Source organism: Eurypyga helias, unplaced genomic scaffold, assembly GCF_000690775.1.
Source record: "Eurypyga helias isolate BGI_N326 unplaced genomic scaffold, ASM69077v1 scaffold2129, whole genome shotgun sequence".
NCBI lineage: Eukaryota > Metazoa > Chordata > Aves > Eurypygiformes > Eurypygidae > Eurypyga > Eurypyga helias.
This window is the reverse complement of record NW_010273799.1, coordinates 37441-56635: the sequence shown is the minus strand read 5'-3', so window position 1 is coordinate 56635 and position 19195 is coordinate 37441. Positions and strand designations below refer to the sequence as shown.

General features: G+C 40.7%; 1 protein-coding gene across 1 annotated transcript in view; it reads right to left on the bottom strand.

Annotated features, from left to right (window-relative positions):
- OSBPL10 (oxysterol binding protein-like 10) overlaps window positions 1–19195 on the bottom strand; it is a 79469-nt gene that overhangs the window by 28673 nt on the left and 31601 nt on the right. Inside the window, exons 6-7 of the mRNA XM_010159598.1 lie at window positions 16792–17002; window positions 8085–8239 (exon numbers count right to left, since the gene is read on the bottom strand). Of these exons, the coding sequence (XP_010157900.1) occupies window positions 8085–8239; window positions 16792–17002 (366 nt within the window). The remainder of the gene's footprint in view (window positions 1–8084; window positions 8240–16791; window positions 17003–19195) is intronic.

The window sequence follows — 19195 nt, the reverse complement described above, 5'->3', positions numbered from 1 at the left end:
TGCAGCAGGACAGATTCCCATCACTGGCCAGGCAGGAATTCAGAGACTGTGAGGGGTCTGAAAGTCACACAGGTACAACTTTTGGGGACCTTAAAACAAAAGACTGCACTGAGCTGGAGGTTGGTGAGGGAGACTGACATGGAGCAAAGTATGGCAGAAGGGTACCCTCTCTAGACATCCCCCTGTATTAAAAGGGATCCTCTCTAGAATGAAATCTTTGGGGAGAAACCTGAAGAACTAGAAACAGCTTAGCTTGCCTCATACAGCCACAGAAAAGGGAAAGACAAAACATTTTTGGCCAGGGACTCCGCAGGCAGTGTTAGTCGCCCACCAGACAGTACAGCACACTGGTGAGAAGAAATCATGGATAAAATCCCTAGAGAAACTGCAACAGTCTGTGCAGAGGTTGTGGGACCTCCTCAGCTGGAGGTGTTCAAGACTTGACTGGAGATGACCCTGAGCAAGCTGACCCGATCAGCTCTGCTTTGAGCAGTGTTGAGCTGCAAGACCTCCAGAGGTCCTTTCCAACCTGGAGCACTCTGTGATTCTTTAATGATTCTGCTTGCAAAGCCCAGTAACTGAAAAGCTGGGAAGTAACAGAACCAAGTCATTCAGCCAGCTCTAATTCTCCTCCCTTTTATGTTGCTCTGTATGCTAGTTTGTATGCAAGCTTATGGCAGAAAAACGCTACCACGTTGGTCAATAACATCCCATTCACATACGCAACAAAGGCACAGACAGATGGACAACTACAAATTCAACCTTTACTATCATCTGCTCTTGCGATACAAATCCATATGTAAATCCAATTCCCATATTTCTTGTATGCAATATCACACGCTGGCATATTTAAGAGAGGAGAGATGGTAAAGACATGGTAATACCAGCAGTATCAACAATCTTTCCTCAAGGTAACCTGCTTATTAAACCATCCTGACTCTTCCTGCCCTTTTTTGTCCCATCCACTACACGCATTCTCATTGCTGCCACACACATAAAATAAAAAAATTTATAAAAAAGAGACAGGCTCAAGTCTTTCGAAAGAAAAACAAATCATTATCAATCATTCCAGGAGAATCTTCAATGTACATGTGAAACAAACTGAGCCTACATGATTGTCATCTTCTATAGAGCAAATGTCTGGAGGCCAGTGGAAGCCTCTGCTAGAAAAGTTTCTAATATCTGTTCTCAGCCGCGTGAATCGCTTGGTCCATCTCTGACTGTGAAGACGACTGTGGGGTCTCTTTACACTATAATGTAGAAATGTCCTGCCTCTTCCATGTTCTTCTTCCAACTCCTCCTCTGAGACAGTTTTATAATTAAATACTTTCATCCCAGCTGTTTCCACATTCAGGGAAACAAAGAATCGCTAGAATTCATTACCATTAGCAGAAAACCCTACTTTTTTTCTAGCAAGACCAGAACAGCTCAAGCCAGTTTGGCCAATGCTTCTCTGAGCAAAACAAAGCAGTTCCAACCGTAGACAAATAGTGTGGAAGGGTTCAGCCCAAGTCACTGAAGTCTAGCTAAGTTATTGACAGTCTGAATGAGATGGGTAAGCTTATTAATGGACACTACTGCCATGCCCACATATGTAAACAGCCTAAGAAGTAAAACTGACAGCAAAAAGCAAATCAATTGGTGCACGACAAATCAATTAGCGCACAATCCTGAACTAAAATTAACACTGGCTTCAGAGTTCATTTTGCAGAGGACACAGTTTTTGTAACAGAGTAAGCAATTGATCCATTTTAGCTCAATTTTTAAGCCTTACTGCAAGGGAACTGTTTTCACTGCATTTCACTAGTAATTATGGAATGCCACATGAATCAGAGCCTCATGATTATTCAAATTAGATGAAAATTTTGTATTAAAGCTTCATATTTTAATTGTAAGTCAAATATTATTCTCAAGCACATTACATAGATAGCAGCTGGAATTCATGGATTTTGGAGGTGGGAATGCTTAAGCAAAATGCAGTGGCTCAGGCTGGAGCTAAATTTTTATTAATTATTTACACAAACAGTTTTACTAGAGATTCTTTGCTGAGACAGTAACTATTCCAGAAAGCTAGGAAAAAAATAAAATCAAAATTAGTTAGATTATCTCAGTCCTTGTCACTGCTGCTGTAGCAGACTTAGGATCATTTAGTTCTACTTTTAGTGTAATTGTGCATGCAATCCTTAAATATACCTTCCCTTGATTATCCTTAAATACACCTTCAACTGATTATCTCAGATTTCATTTTTTAGATGGCCTGCTACTGAACGGATTAACTGGTACCATCTTTGCCTAGAGATTAATTTATCTATCCAAGTCATTACAGGCCATTTACTGTGCTCTTTGGCCCAAAAAGTACTTAATCATGCAGAAGGCAGAAAGCAGAGCGCATTCAGAAACCCTGTAATGTTTGTACTAAACAGTGCACTGGGACTCTGTGTAATGCTGCAAATGTTACTCTCCCACCCTGATCTGTTCTGGATCCATTACTGCGCTTGTGGCTAGCACTGTATGTTCATGGCTAAGCTGATCTCCCAACATCAATTACATAGATTTATGTCAAGTACAAAAACGAACTAGGAAACAATCCACGGTCCTGGGCAAGTCTGCTGAAACGCAGATATATAAAGAAAAGGTAATAGTGTATTAAAAATAAATTCTTGTGTCTAGCTTAGTTTCTAAAATTGCAGGAGTACCTTTAAAATTATTTCTTAGCATCTCTAACACATTCCACAATAGCTAGCACTAAATGCTAATCACATCCTCTGTAGAAGTATCATCATTTTAGGAAGCATACTAATTTATGGATAGGAAACAACTGCAGCTTGAAAGCGACTATCACCTGAAAAGACTGGACAAAAGCACATCATCATTTATAATTAAGAGCTAAACAGTAAGTACCTCCCCTAAATAGCGCATTTCCTTCTTACAGCTGAAAACACCAAGGTTCACATCATCTAGGGGACTGAAATATCTGTAATGATCGGGACTTGAGTGCCCTTGCAATCACTATCACAATTAAAACCTGGTTTAGCAGTTAGATAATCAGAGCTAAAGCCTCAATCCTACAGACCTAAAACTTCAATCCTATTAAAAAGACACTTCAATATGGAGCATGTGTACGGTTTCTCATGCGCACAAGCAGGGAAAGTTAGGGACAGGAAAGCAGACAGACAGCATAGATACCAGATCCACAGGATGGAAAGAATCAGCTGGCATGGCATTTCAAGGCATAATGAACCGCAGATGCAGCTACAGCATGATTTTTGTAATAATTCTTAACTAAACTGTTAGATCAAAAGAATATTATTCCTTCCCTTTCAGGTCCCACATAAGAACAGCCTGCTTCCCATTTGTATTTGGCTGCCAGGGGAAGCATTTGGCCTGCAGTTACATTTTTGTCAGCTCAGAAGGGGAACCCTGACACCCAAAATGACAACTACTTGAACTGCAACAACAGCTCACACGTGGAAGCAATTGACTCCTTTATTCTACTTAGACATCAGGTTTATTACAACTGAATTGACTGTGAGACTCAGTATTTTAAAACTAATCTATTCCAGCATTTGTTGAAAGGCATTTTGAAATCCTAAACCCTTAAATGAAAGGAGCAGGGACCCGCTTACTGCAGACTGGACAGAGAGAGCTCACAACACAGCTCTGAAGAGTGTCCTCAGGCATATTCCACACCAGATTGGTCCTGTAGTACTCTAAGGGAAAACCCTCTAATTAATACATTGAAATTATAACACAGCTTACACCAAAAACTCCAAAGTGACTCACTAAGGGATGCACAAAAACTTTACATCAACTCAGACAGAGAATAGTTCTCTTCAGCTCAGCCCTTCTCCCTGCTTCCACCTGATGTTTCAGGTGGACAGACCAAAAAAATCCAAACATGAAAATTAACTGAAACTTGGAGGCTTATAAAAAAATTTTTTAAAAAGTAGGGAAATAGGACCAAGGTGATTGATCCAGCATCCATGGTCAGAAGTTACTTCTTTCAGAAGATAACAGGCTTTAACTTAATGCTGTCCTATATCACAACCTTAAAAAACTCATCTGGGCAGACAAAACAGCAACCTTAAGAAAGAACATGCTAAAATAGGCAAGGAATACATAAGAAAATAACCTCTGCCACAAAATCTTTATTCTCTGAAGTAGTTTTCAGCAGTATCTCAAATTATATCCCTGCAATTGGAAGCAAGAAACACTCTAAATAACAAAAGCAAGTTAACATCAACATATTATCTAAAAAGAAGACTATTTAGCTGCTACATTATTTCACCTGGGGAGAAACCCTACATTCCTGAAACCTTGACAGTGCAACAGAACAAAAAGAAAGGTTTTCGTTATCTACAGCATCAAAACTCAACACCCCACTCTAGCCCTCAAGAATACTTAAGTAAGTATTCAAAGAAAATGGCATCAGATGAGCCTTGTTATTCCATAGGAGAATTATAAAGACCCACGCCTATTCATAAACATATAAAAAACCACAGCAAAGAACAAGTCGTTGGTTCGTTAATGATGTCGCTTAATACGCTGCTGCAAAGCATCTCCATGCTGTGCTGGGATTAACACAGCTATCACTGAACACATTCAGGCACTCAGTCACGTTGCCAGGAAACTGCTGCCAGTGGCAGCCTGCTATATGAGAAAGATTCCTCAGCATTCACACCCCACTACCCCACCTCCCCAAAACATCCCTGTTTTCTTTTTTAAATCACTGCTGATCCACGTACCTAAAATTATTTTTTCCCGTATAAAGAGTATTGTATAATATAAGCAGCTGAGTCGGTTGTTCCTCAAGGGTAGTAATTTAATGGCTTTTTCTATTTCAGACTACAGGTCAATTCACAATTTCTTTGGTCAGTACATCTACCATATTATGCTGCACATTAGCCAAAAAAGCTCTCTTTCATTCCTTTGGGGTATAGGTTCTGACTAAGGGATAGAGGTTATATCATAGAAAGCACAGGGGTTTTTTTTTTAAATAAAAATCTAAACCCAGTCAAAGAAGAAACTGGAAATAATTTTGATAGCACTGATAGAGGAACAACCACACCCTTCTCATGACATCTGTAAAAGCAAGGCTCACTTATTTCAGCAGGTGTATTTTGAAAGCTGAGCCTCACAGGCACACTACCAACTTCTTGAGAAATTAGGAACATCCAGTGCCTAGCTTGGTGGGTTTTTTGTGTGTTTTTGTTTGTTTGTTTGGGTTGTTTATTTGTTTAAGAGATTATTTAAAGAAAATTATTAAGAGAAATAAGCTTCATTTCAATGATACTTACGGATTCCTCTTTTCTTTCACATCTGAAAGAATCACAGAATGGTTAGGGTTGGAAGGGACCTTAAAGACCATCTAGTTCCAACCCCCCTGCCATGGGCAGGGACACCTTCCACTAGACCAGGTTGCTCCAAGCCTCATCCAGCCTGGGCTTGAACACTTGCAGGGATGGGGCATCCACAGCTTCTCTGGGCAACCTGTTCCAGTGCCTCACCACCCTCTCCGGGAAGAATTTCTTCCTGATATTCAACCTAAACCTCCCCGCTTTCAATTTAAACCCGTGACCCCTTGTCCTGTCACTACAGGCCCTCGTAAAAAGTCCCCTCCCAGCTTCCTTGTAGCTATCAGATAAATAAAAAGAAATCAGGGTCTTCAATGTCAAGAAATTTGTCAAGCAATGACATCTAGATGCATTTTCTCATTCTCTGCTGATGCCACCACCATTATTAACTGCAGCGTATCTGAACTAGGAAACAAGTGGAGTGTGATGATTTCCAGTTGCTTTTACATATATTTACACATACTATGTAATTATCACAGTCAGTGCCTTAATACTTTTGCAAATATATTGGCTACTCAGTGCCAAACCTTGGCTCCTGCCTGGAACACAAAACAGGCCACAGTGTATTTTAAATTATGCTTAAATCCCGCACACAGAATTGTTAAGAGTGTGAAGTCAAACATCTTTGATCACTCTGGGAGGTGTCAGGCACCATCACCTGGCTCAGACAGCATCCTTAGCAGGGTAACAGCTGCTCAAAAGATTTTTCTCCATGTCAAAGCCTGTTCTCCCACCCCCCTTTTTCTAGTCACAACAAGCAACTCAGCTGGGACAGCTGGCCCATCAAAACTGAAAAATACGTCAGCTACATATAAAGGAGCACTTCAAAGGGCGAGCCGAGAGTACACAAGGACTCGGTGAAAGGGAAGACGCAGGTTTGGAGTTTCCCGCTTCAGGCCACTTTCTCAGGGCAAAACCCCAGTTCTGCTGAATAAACTACTGCCATAATAAAAATTACACACACGAGTCCTGCAGTTTTGTGTTGTTCTACCAATCCACAAACTTCCACTTCCTGCTTCTGCCAAAAACACCATCTTCAGCTGAGCTTTTTATAACTTAAAAATCTTATTTATTCTCTTCCCCCCTCCTTCCTTTCTCTTTAAGGGCTAGTGCCCCAGGGCCTCCAAAGGCAGGCTGCTGCCTGCAGGAAGATTCCCCACAAAGCACAGAGGATTCTGTACTACAAACAGCTCTGTGCTCCCTTGCTTACACCCATCTCTTCAAGGGTACTCCCTCCTCAATAAATCATGAGTTCTCAAGCCACAGATGCAACTCCGCATTTCTCATCAAGAAGCAAAGGGGAGGAGACTGGACTTAAATTATGTTGTGGTTTGCTTTTTTAAGTCAAAGTGGCTCAACTCAGCAGCTGCAAAATGATACCCTGAGATGAGTTAAATCAGCTGCTGCTCTTTATGTTCCTGCTCCAAAGCCCATGTTTCCATATCCCATTTGGCTTTACCAGGTGGTCAAGAATAAAAACACCTCAACCTAATGAAGCGAACCGCAGTGTAGCAGCAAGTAAAGCGATAACTCTCAGAACAATATCATTAAATAGCCTCGTCTTAAAAACACATTTTAAGAACTGCAGTTGGCTTATCTGAAAAAGAATTACACAACTTCCTAATGAAAAGCAATTACAGGTAATTTAAACATTGTGATTAACGGACATTAGCAGTAGCAGAATTTGAAATTATTTTCTAAGGCCAGATCTGGAAAAGGACCAAAGAAACACTTTTTTTTTATTTTTAAATCTGGTTTGGCCTTGGATTTTTAACTGTATTCAATTCAAGATACTACGAAAAAACTGGAAGAACAAACAGCTTTATTGATGTCCCCAGCCATTACACATTTTGTTAAAGGTGACATAATTTATTATTTAATTTAAGCCATTCCAATTGCCAAAGAGCATTCACTAGTAGAAAAGGGTTTCTTCAGCTCTCTCAACAACTTCATCCCAGTTCTCCAGGTCTCACGTGCTCCAGGTGCCCCTACAATCTGTGAGGTCTCAGAGGGAAGTGTTTTCCTGGTGGGCAGCACTGGTACCGAAGCAGACAGTAGAAGCTGGAGAAGTTTGGCATGGTGAGAGACTTTCAGGGCATGAGATGCCTGATACGCAGCCTTGAGCCTCCTCAAAGAGTCGATGCTTCAGAACTGCCCTTTACCAAGTAAATGCCACAAAAGCACAAATCAACAGGCTGGTGTGGGATGGTGCAGCCAAGTTCTGCCCATAATCACTTAACAGGAAAAGGGGTCAGGGTTCTTTTTCAACTCAAGGAACAGTCAGCTATACTCAAGAGACACTCAAACAGCAACACGGAAGAAAAAGCAACAAGCAAATGCAGCGGTCCTACTGTCTCCTGTCTTATCTCAAACCAGCATAAAAAAATAGCTTTTTCTGTCACTAGTAGATAGAAATGTGTATTTCCAGTCTGTTAATGGTTTTTACAACTAGAAAGGAGATTTGTACGCTTGGAATAGCCCACTGTCTCTGTCCAAAGTATCCCACAGAAGCAAGAGCACACAGCAGTATTGTCAACATACTTTTCTAGAGTGCACTTTTACAGGAAACATAGCATTTTCACTACTAATTTCAAACAAATAGGGTACTATAAAAAAAACAAGTACAGTAAGTAATTAACAAAAGCATCCACCATTGTACATGGGTTGCATCTAACCACTGTCAAGTCTCAGATAAAACAGAAATGGCCTACAGAGCCCCAGCATGCTTACCTCTGTATTTGGTTGTAGTGCTTGTCCCTCCTGGGCTGCAGACGGTACTATTGCCCACGTAATGTTGGCACTAGCAGATGACAAGGAGCTGAGGGCACCATTTTTCAGTTGCTCTGTGGAGTGCGACTTGGGCCCAGGCCATCCCAGAATACCTTCTGAAGCAGAAAATGGTTGTCAACTAACTACAAGACAGATCACAGATTTCTTCCATTCATCTCATCATTCTGCTAATATAAATTAACTTCCACCTATTCTCCGCTCCCATGCACAGTTTTACTTCAGTAACAAAAACACTCTAACATCTCCTCTGCCAATTTCTCTGCGATAAGTATTGTTTTCAAAAAAGACAGAGGAAGACAACGAAGTGTTAGTCCTACCACCAGATAGAATTACACATAAAGATTATACAGGCTGGCACACCTTAGTAATTAAGCACGTATTCTCTATCCACTGCTTTAATAGTTCTGAAGTTATCCAAATAAACATTCTTGATACAGTGCAGGTGTTTGCCACATCTTATAAACATGTACCAGAACGGTGACTAATCATCGAGCTCTTGCATCAGACCCCCTTGCAAAGACTAGTTCAGGTAATATGCTCCTCCTTCTATTTCTTCTGCCTGAAATCAGAGTTTTAACCTTAGCAGCTGTATTTTATTTTCTGCCTGTAATCTAGGAAGAGCTTTTAGTAGTAAGTGCTAAAATGCTTTACTGGTCCCAAGACCACGGTTTAGAAGAGGTCTCATTAAAAAGACACACATTAAATATGAATCAAACCGAACTAGACATCAGAACAACCCTTATTTCTGGGGGCACCTGATTTCCAGGATGGGCCAATATTTAAGGATGCCAAGACAGAGAGAACGATCAGCTAATTCAGCTGCACAGTTGTTCTTCCTCCCTTACTGCTCTAAACTACACTACCAACATTCAGATCAGTAGCCCTCAGCGTAGGGCTTAAATTTCAGCTGTTAATTACACGCTGCTGCGAAATGCAGAGATGTACAGATAAGAAAGTCGTGGCTCTTCAGTCATTACCGTAATTTGTATCTGAAAATAAAATTAGTGCCATAGGGAGGATCTCCTCCTCTCACCATTGACAACTTTTTAAGTTGACCCAAATCAACACAAAGTATATCAAAGAACAAGCAATTTCTCCACTCCGTATCACCAGAGATTGCCTCCTAATAAAAGTGAATGGTTCGATCTGGTGAGGTAATGGTGTGTATTATTATATTAACACTTATATTATTAAAAAACAGTCCACAAACCCTATAGCTGAAGTCTTACCAAATTCTAAGGATAAAATAATTACAGAACGCTCCCCTCATCGAAAATGGCACTAAGTTATGATGACATGGCAAAACTCCCGATCTGGTTGCTTCGTGTGATTTTGTGGCACCATCTTTTAACGAAGAAAGCATAAACAAATAGTGAGGTATGAAATGATTTTCAAAGATCTGAGTAACAAACAGGAAAAAAAAATAGTTTTGGGGTAGGGGTTTTTTTTAATATATGTTCCACACAATGACTCAAATTTCCCATTGACAAATGAAGAACATCTGTGTAGCTCTGCTGTCTGGCCACACAGTGCAAAGCTTTTTGGGTTTCAACCACTGAAGACTACGTCAGTGTATGTTTTAAGTCCCAGCTGAGTTATGTGAACCACGTAAGAAAAAATACAAGTGTCAAACAAAACGTAATTTTCTTGAACTGGCTCTAGACATTGGTCCTACATACCAGGAAAATAACACCTGCCCCCAATCCAGAGATGGAGTTAAAGCAACACATGATACTGGTATGAAGGAATGAAGAGCACAGTGGCTGTAGTCATAGCATCTCTTGCCTTGCTCTCTGGGTCTTGAACAATTTGCTGCTAGGAACAAAGGGTAACCCCAGATCCCACAAAACAAGCTCCGAGTCAGAGGACAATCTGAAGGTTGTTTTGGCAGATCCAAACCAGACTCTCAGTCTGCACGGGAGGAAGGAAGCATGCCGTTGGCATGGACAGTAAAACTAAACTGGAAAATTTCAAATAAAAACGTTGGTTCCTTAGAGGGAATTCACATGTGTGTAAACCATTTTAAAATATTTACTTGTTCTGATGTTGATTAGCACAGATTTCAAAGAGGAAAAAAACCCAAGAAGGAAAAATAAACTTTTTTCCCTTTTAAATAGCCACAAAGAGTTTTATGAAGCGTCTCTATGCTTCCCACTCTTCATTACTTGGCAGTAACAAATCCCAATCTCATTTTCTGTTTCTTCCTGTCAATCACCTGAATATTGGATTATTTCCACTACTTTCCTATTACAGAGACTAAAAAAAAAACCCAAACCAAAAAAACCCACACAAAAAACCCCCACAAAAACAAAAAACCTGACTTCTCTTTATGCCAGTCTTGGAAAATAAATCATCCAGCCATTTCCTTGGGCTATCTGTTTTCCCTCTGCACAATCTATTTGGCCTTCACTGTAAACAATTATTTTTTCAACCAATATATTTTTTTTAAAAATCTTATTTTTGTAACAAAGCACAAGAAAAAGCTCCCACTTGAACAGATACCTTGTTTAAGAGGAAATTTTAAGTGGGAATATTTACTTCACCATCACATACATATTCTTAAAACACTACACTAGTTTCCCTCTTCAGTACAAGCACACCATAAAAACACTACTTACTTTGCCTTCCTCCACTCATTTCAGACTCTTACAGAACTCAAAACTGTGAGAGCTATGCAAGCATGTTTTTTCACCTGTCCCAAGGGGAATGCTAACCTCACAGAAAACCAAATCTTGTCAGCTTAATCAATTTTTAAACAGATCTTAACACCACATTATGACCTAGCCAACACAAACAGGAGGCCAAGAGATAAGTCCAAGGGATAATGCACATCTGTTTCCTCCACACCTCTGCATATGAAAAAAAAATGGTTTTGTTAAATTCTGTCTGCCTGGAACTTGACTACTTTGCAAAAGAGACATAGGCAGTAAAAGATATTAGTCATACACCACAGAAACCTAACTAAATTAAAAAAAAAAAAATCAGCTCTGAACAAGTTGAAAAAATTCCATGCCTAGTTTCAAAGTGCTGTCAGGGAATCTTTGACAATCTTTAATCCACAAACCTTACCCTGAGATATCAGCATTCTCGTACCATCCCATGGAGTTGCCATATACCTGATATAGCAGCCTGCTTTTCAGGCAAAAGCAAACTCTGACCAGAGAACTCAACAGAAATAAGATCGACTAAGATCAGAATACAATGTCTATATAGAAATGAGAGGACAGCAACATGGCCTCACTCGCATTATCAGCTGTACATCCAAAACGTCCTCAACTACACTAGTAGAAATTACGTTTACCACAAAATCGTACAGACAGTTGTTCTCTGTCCCATATCAAATCTAATTCTTTTATTTGAACTTACTCTCTGCAGACTTCTGCCATCTGTAAAAACACTTGATCCACTCTAATGGAGTTGCCATCTTTGTCACTTTCTGGCACTCAAAATTTTCTGTAATTAGTTCATTCCTGTTCTTTTAAAGACTTCAAGGAAAAGAAGAAAAACTACAAAAACTAAACATACTTTGAGAAAGAACATTCTTCAGAAACTGCTATCATTGTTTTGTTTTTAAGCCAGATTTTTGCTCTGTTCTCAGTCATAGCCAGATAGCTGACAGAAAGTCAATTCAATTCTTATTTCAACACACTTCATAACTGAAAAGAAATTCTACAGAAAGGCAGTGACAAGATTATAAAAAATTTACTATTTGCTTTAAGACTATGTGAAGCACTATGCTAATCAAAACAAAACACCTGTTTCTGCAGTAAGAAAATTTACTATTTGCTTTAAGACTACGTGAAGCACTATGCTAATTAAAACACCTGTTTCTGCAGTAAATTACACAAAAATCAGAAAGGACGCACCAAATACACAACGGGTAAAATCAGCCAGATCTCTTCTACCTGCATGGTGCTGGTTCTGCGGTTCCAGGAGTGAAAACCTGAGCCTGATTCCTCTGGAAGTTCAGGGTATATGTATACACAAAATGAGAGTTCTTAGAGAAAATACCCAAAAATAAGCTTCTTTCCCACTTCCCCTCAAGACCCATTTCCACTGTGATGAACAGGTAGCAGATAAATCCACCAAGACAGAGGAGAACACTTCTACGTACGAAGTTCTCTATGGCAACACTACAGTTCACAAAACCCCATCGATCTCAGATGGTACAACAGCCTGTATCCCTCGGGAAGATGGTGTTTCCTTTTCAAAGGTGCCCTCCTTTTTTTTTGCAGGAGGGAGGGAAATTCTCCCCAAAGAGTAGGCTTACAGGAGATTTTTCAGTTAAGCAATGCTAATAATGTCCTTTTTTTGGTTCTGGTTTTGTAGGTACCTGATCTACCTTCAAACTACGTTTTTGCATGATAATTGACACACAAAATATGTTTAACACCCACCTCAATTCTACAACAAAAACCCTTCTATTTTTAAATCCTCTTGGTTTATAGTCTAAAAAAAACCCCACATTTTTCTTGGCACAATTGTGAGCTAACATCCATTGATAAAGCTCTTCCAAGATACTGTAACTACATCCTTAACAAATATCCCCTTAACAACGCAACAGCGGGCCTTGAGGAGAGACCAAGCTCAGGTCTGGATTCCTTCCCCTGCCAAGGATGGATATGACAGTTCTGTCACAGCGCTGAATCCGACAGCAGGCTGAACCAGCAAGAGCAAGCAGCAGCTGCACATCTGCTTTCCAGATTAGAAAGACAACGTTGTATCTGCTAATGCTGCACAGGGACTACAAAATCACATTATCTTCCAAAGAAAGAAGAACACAGAAGGAATAATGCATTAGCATTTAGACAGAACAGCAAACTGCTCCGGTTATTCTTGACAGAAACAAGCCTAGTGATGATGCATTTAAGGGAGACCTGACTGACCATGCCAAATTTAGTCAACTACACAAGTACTGAAGAGTGTGTTCTCCCATCTTCCTTCTTCACCATTCCCTGCCCACAAGCACATCTGGGGGTAGGTGGGTGGGTGTTACCCAAGAAAGAAGACTACTCCACTCATTCTTCTCCCTTCCTGCCATCTCACAACTGCAGGAGAATCCCTAGCTGTCACTTCTCACCAAATGGAAAGCCTCTAGATTTTCTCTTTCTTGTCTATTTATTTTCTCAATAAAGGAGACAAGAAAGAATCTGCTAAAACAAAGTCCAAGTACATCCCCAACTCCAGAATCATCTTCAATCCATTTGCTGCCATGGGAGCCAAAATAAGCAGCTTTTGCACATTCAAATGAACATCAGAAAATGCAGTGAGGATGGGTTTGGGTTTTGTTTTTAAAAAAAATCCTCAGGGGAAGGAAAAAAACCACACCAAAAACAACACACCAAACACTACAACCACACACATTTTATTTTACCCTTCAGAGAAGCGGGCAATTAGGAGGAGACTCCTGCAAGGGTGATGCTTTATGCAGTAAATGAATGGCGAATGTGAAACGCAGACTAAAAGACTGGATTTATCTGTGCAGGCTGCTGCCTGCAAGACAGGATTCTGTCTGCCAAAACACTAAAATAAAAGAACCTCAGACTTAAAACACAACATAACCCTAGTAACGCTACCTTAAACAAGCATTCAAGTTTGCCCTGTTTGCAGTGGGGGAGGGAGGGATGTTAACCACAGGAGTCAACAGGCACCAGAGATACTCTTCTGCCACAGGCTACACAGGCAGAAAAAATAACGCTAAAAAGTTTTGAAGTTTGAAGTGAAGACAAAAGCTTCTTCTCTATGTTCTTATTTTAAAAGGCATGTATTTCCTGTCTGAATGATAAATGAACTCAGATTTCTCACAGGGCACTTTATGCTGATCAGCAAATACTTTACAAGTACCTAAGTGGTGACATTCTTGGCCAATAAGAATAACCTTGACATTTTTCTCCCTCCTACAAAAGGAGACAATTCCCAAACCCAAAGATGATTGTACAGATGCAATCCCCCATCCTCAACTCACACTATAGGTAACCAACACTTTTGGCTAATAGTAGCCATCTCCCATGTATGTTACAATGAAAGAAAAAGAATTACCAAGAACTTAGCCAGTGATCAAGGCACATAACTTAGTAACAGCAGCTAGAAATAAATTTGACATTATTTGACATTATTTTGACACAGAAGTAGAAACACAGGACAGGGGTTTGCTTCATTGACTGTTTTTGTTGATGCACTTCCAAAATCAAGCATGAACAAAAAAGACAATCCCAAAAACCTTTCCTTGTAGCTTTAGAGTAGAAATAAAACACATGTTGTCTACCCTTCGAGACAAGATTGAAGACTTCAGTCTAATCTTCATGTCTGCTTGCAGGCCTGAGGCCTAAGACCGACAGCTCGTGAGAAACATGAAAATGAAGAGGAGAAATCATCCTTAAACTATTCCATGACAAAGGATGTCATAAAAATATTTAAAGTCAAGACCTACACAATCCTAGATTCTGGATGGGTAAGATTCCACTGAACTGAATGCCAAGCTGCCTTCTTTCTACTCACCTTACTGAAAAACAAAGCAATAAAAATATTTACATCCAAAGAAAATATTTTTATTTAAAACAATAAAAGTCTTTAAATCTGTTTAAAATAGCTACTGTTTAATAATGATAATTAAAATCTCTGCTTTAAACTGAAAGTGGGGAGGTTTAGATTGGATATCAGGGAGAAATTCTTCCCGGAGAGGGTGGTGAGGCAGTGGCACAGGTTGCCCAGAGAAGCTGTGGATGCCCCATCCCTGGAAGTGTTCAAGGCCAGGCTGGATGAGGCTTTGAGCAACCTGGTCTAGTGGAGGGTGTCCCTGCCCATGGCAGGGGGGTTGGAGCTAGGTGGTCTGTAAGGTCCCTTCCAACCCTAACCATTTTATGATAATCTTCATGAGTGCACACTGTATGTGTTGCATAACAAAGCCAGGGACAGAAAAAAAAAAAAAATATTTTCACAGACTCTCTCCATCAAGGAGAAGAACTAAATATTTCAGCAGCTTTTAGTGCCTCTATTACATACCCAAGAATAAGCACACATACACACTGAAGAATTAACTGTTTTCATTCAGGTTCTCACAGTTACACCAGAGATGCTGATGTGAACCAGTGCTCCATAATTTTGATTCCTGAAAGGATTCCTGTACAAGTTTAAAGTCTTAGAGGAACAAAACCACTTACTAAGTTTTATTAAGTACTTTTATAGTCATGGCTTTCCACTTTTTTTTTTTTAAATATGGAATTCCGATTCAGCAATTACTAATGTTATGCTTGCTTTTCTTCTCTTCTTGATTGATCAAGTCAAAATACAAACACTGATTTAACAGAAGATTATTTGAACACAGATTCAAGGACATGTACCAACTCAACTATCTCTGACAGTTCACTTAGATCACATGGACATGAAAAATAACCTTCAGGGACATTGAAACTAGAACGTAACTTTTCTCTGAAGGATGTTTTTCATCTATGTTTCAAACCACTCTCTCTTGAAATGAAATTATATCAAAGAATTCAATTAAATGATTTTATCCTTACTATTTAGATTTGGTGCAAGGGTTTCTAGCATCTTCTACAAGAAAACCAGAATACAGAAAATAAGAACATTTTTCATGAAATGTATCAGAATCTGGATGCAGGAAAGTCATGACACCACAGTATTGGTGTCAACGTTTTTACACTGTTTTGTCCAAGAACCCTTTTAACATCATTTGACTACTTCTCAGCTGTCACTCTCACATTTCTATTGTCCCCACAATGAGAATTCTTCAGAGGGCTTCCTACCTAGCTGACTCAGCAGCCCTGAGGGCATATCCTGCCCTGTAGTAAGCCTACTGTAAGTTAAGGCCAGCCTTTGCGGTGGGGAGAGGAGGATGTTAATGAAGCACCTAAAGAAAACATGAAAACCCACCCCATATCCAGAGTTCTGCTGCTGCTCCTCTTCTATCAAGTCCAGCTTCTGTTGTTAAACTAGACAATGCAGTATGAAAACACACCTCACTTTCAGAAAGCTAAAGGTCCAACTTCCAACATTATGGACAGAGACGTAGAACTGGGTGAACTGAAAATCTGAGCTACATGGGGAATGAGAAGTTCATGCTTGCACAGATGAATGCAGAATCACAATTTGACATTTTAGCCTCATTAACATTTGCCAAAGATTTTTTTTTTTTTTTAAATAGCAGCAGCATGGAGAACTGTTTCCCAGACTTAAAAAAAACCCCAGAGACTGGAATAAATCTGCCTCAGCAGCATCCTTCCATGTAGAAAACTAGAAATATAATTTTCACTATAACATTGCATAATATTACATGTGTTTATCAAACAAATCTGTACTGTGATTTCAAGTTCAAAAAAAAAAGCGCACTACCATTAAGAATAGAGGCTTATGTACCTGTTCTCTGTGCCCCTCCCACCCTCCCTTTTTTTGCCTTGCTGTCTTCAGAACTTGATTTCCCTGAGAAGACTTTAGGACTCTTCTGATTTCAACACACACTGCATCTTTTTTTAGGCAAAGAAAAAAAAATGCTGATACTTGAGGCTGCAGAAGCTTACAGGCTGCTCACCCAACCTTGCCCCTCTGAGGAATGGTTAATTCTGCCTCCTCTGGCATCATAATAAAACCCCCCAAGGCACATAAAACCGTACCCAAGAGGGTGTGTGCTCACCTGATGACAGTGTCCTGTTATGATGCTGGCCCACTTGATGCATGCTTTGCTGTAACAGAGTCAGGCATTCTCCAAGGCAGCTCAGGGTGGCAGCAGAGGTAGCTTTTAAAAGCAGCAAGTCCTGATCCAAGGCAGAAAGGGGCCCAGAACTTGGGAGAGCTTCAATGGCTTGTACAAGATTTTTCTGTTGTCCCTCAACTTGGCTCATGATCTGTAAAGGTCCAAAAACACCTGCTGTCATAGGAAATACCACTACGTAGCTGTTAAATTCTTATGGGTTGATACAGTGAGTAAATGTGAAGAACTACCACAAATGGATGTTCATGTTCTGATCCAAATGTACGATACACTTACCTACAAAAAGAGAAGGGCTTGAAATTACCAAACGCCTGTAAAAATGTCAAGACCATGTTAGAGAAAATTGTCTCTTAAAATAGTAGGTTCATACTAGGTTTAATAGTATGAGTCATACTTTCTGAAAGTCTTTGTAAGGAAAAGTAGGAAAATTCTGCTTCTTTCCCCATTAATTTAGGGTTCGATTTTCTTTCCTTTGTACACGATCTGAGAAACCAAGGAAGCTACACTGACCCTCCTCCTTCTTTCCTATGTAAAATAACCAATCACAGTTTAAGAATAGACATTTTCAATTTCTCAAGCATCAGTAAGGAATTATTTTAACAAAATAAGGTAACTTGTGAGCTGACAGGCATTAGCACAGGATGCAACTTAAGAGTACTTATTTACTATCAGATACGAATACCAGCTGTCAGGGAGACAGTTAATCTGTTTCTAGATGTGGACCGTCCAGACGAAGATGAAATACATGCTTGTACAGCAGATAAAAACAATGTTATTTGAGCAGACTGTTCTTCAAAAAAAACTGACAAGCTTCCTAAATCACTCATAAAGACAGAAGAAAAAGGAGATGTTTAAAACTTCTGGTTTTACCGCCTACAGAAATCATACATGCACATGACAAGCCCCCTTTCTTGCAGTCACCTTACAAAAAACCTATTGCAAGAACTTTTAGGTTCATACTTGAGGTATACAAAGCTTAAAAAAAAATATCCTGAAGATTTCATAAGCAACAAAGATTCAAGCTCCATTTGTCCAAGCTACTATATTGTAAAAATGTACTGTTATCAAGTTCATGACATTTTTATTATCGTTACTCTATTTTCAAAGGATGGCATGCATGTATCTAACATCAGTAGTCCTGCATTTACCTAACTGCAAAACACTCTGTAAGAGGAAGCCTCAGGCTAGGAAGAGACTAGCTCATATGCAGTCATATGCCCTTCTCCATCTTCAGCTTGCAGCAGGAGAACAAGCAGACCACATTTTATCTTCCCTATTAACAGCTGTTCCTGAAGCTTGCAGGCGATTCAGACCCATTTGACTGCCAGGAATTCTCAGGTATTGTCCATATTCTTGTGGAGGGTTGACCTGGGCTGGGGGCCAGGTGCCCACCAAGCCACTCTATCACTCCTCCTCCTCAACAGAACAGGGAGAGAAAAAATACAATGAAAGGCTCATGGGCCACAATAAGGACAAGGAGAGGTCATTCAGCCATTGCTGTCACAGCAAAACAGACTCAGCCTGGGGAAAACTGATTTAATTTGTTACCACTCAAAATCAGAGTAGCATAATGAGAAATAAAACCAAATCTTCAAAACACCTTCTCCCACCCGTCCCTTCTTCCCAGGCTCAGCTTTGCTCCAATTTCTCTGCCTCCTCCCCCCAGCAGTGCAGGGGGGCAGGGAATGGGGGCTGTGGTCAGTCCATCACATGTTGCCTCTGCCGCTCCTTCCTCCTCAGGGGAAGATCCTCACACTCTGCCCCTGCTCCAGCGTGGGGTCCCTCCCATGGAAGACAGTCCTCCACCAACTTCTCCAACGTGAGTCCATGGGGTGCAGTCCTTCAGGAGTAGCCTGCTCCAGCCTGGGCTACCCACGGGGTTACAAGTCCTGCCAGCAACCCTGCTCCAGCCTGGGCTCCTCTCTCCATAGATCCATAGCTCCTGTCAGGAGCCTGCTCCAGCATGGGCTGCCCACAGGGTCACAGCCTCCTTCGCGCACAGCCGCCTGCTCTGGCGTGCCGTCCTCCCCAGGCTGCAGGGGGGTCTCTGCTCCCCGTGACCCTCCACGGCTGCAGGGCACAGCCTGCCCTCTCACCACGGGCTGCAGGGGAACCTCTGCTCTGGCCACCTCCTCCCCTGCCTTTCTCCACTGACCTTGGTGTCTGCAGGGCTGTTGCTCTCACATATTCTCACTCCGCTTTCCCAGGTGCTGCTGCACCACACATTTTCCCCTTCTTAACCACATTATCCCAGAGGTGCTACCACCATTGCTGATGGGCGTGGGCTTGGCCAGTGGAGGGTCCGTCTTACAGGCGGCTGGCACTG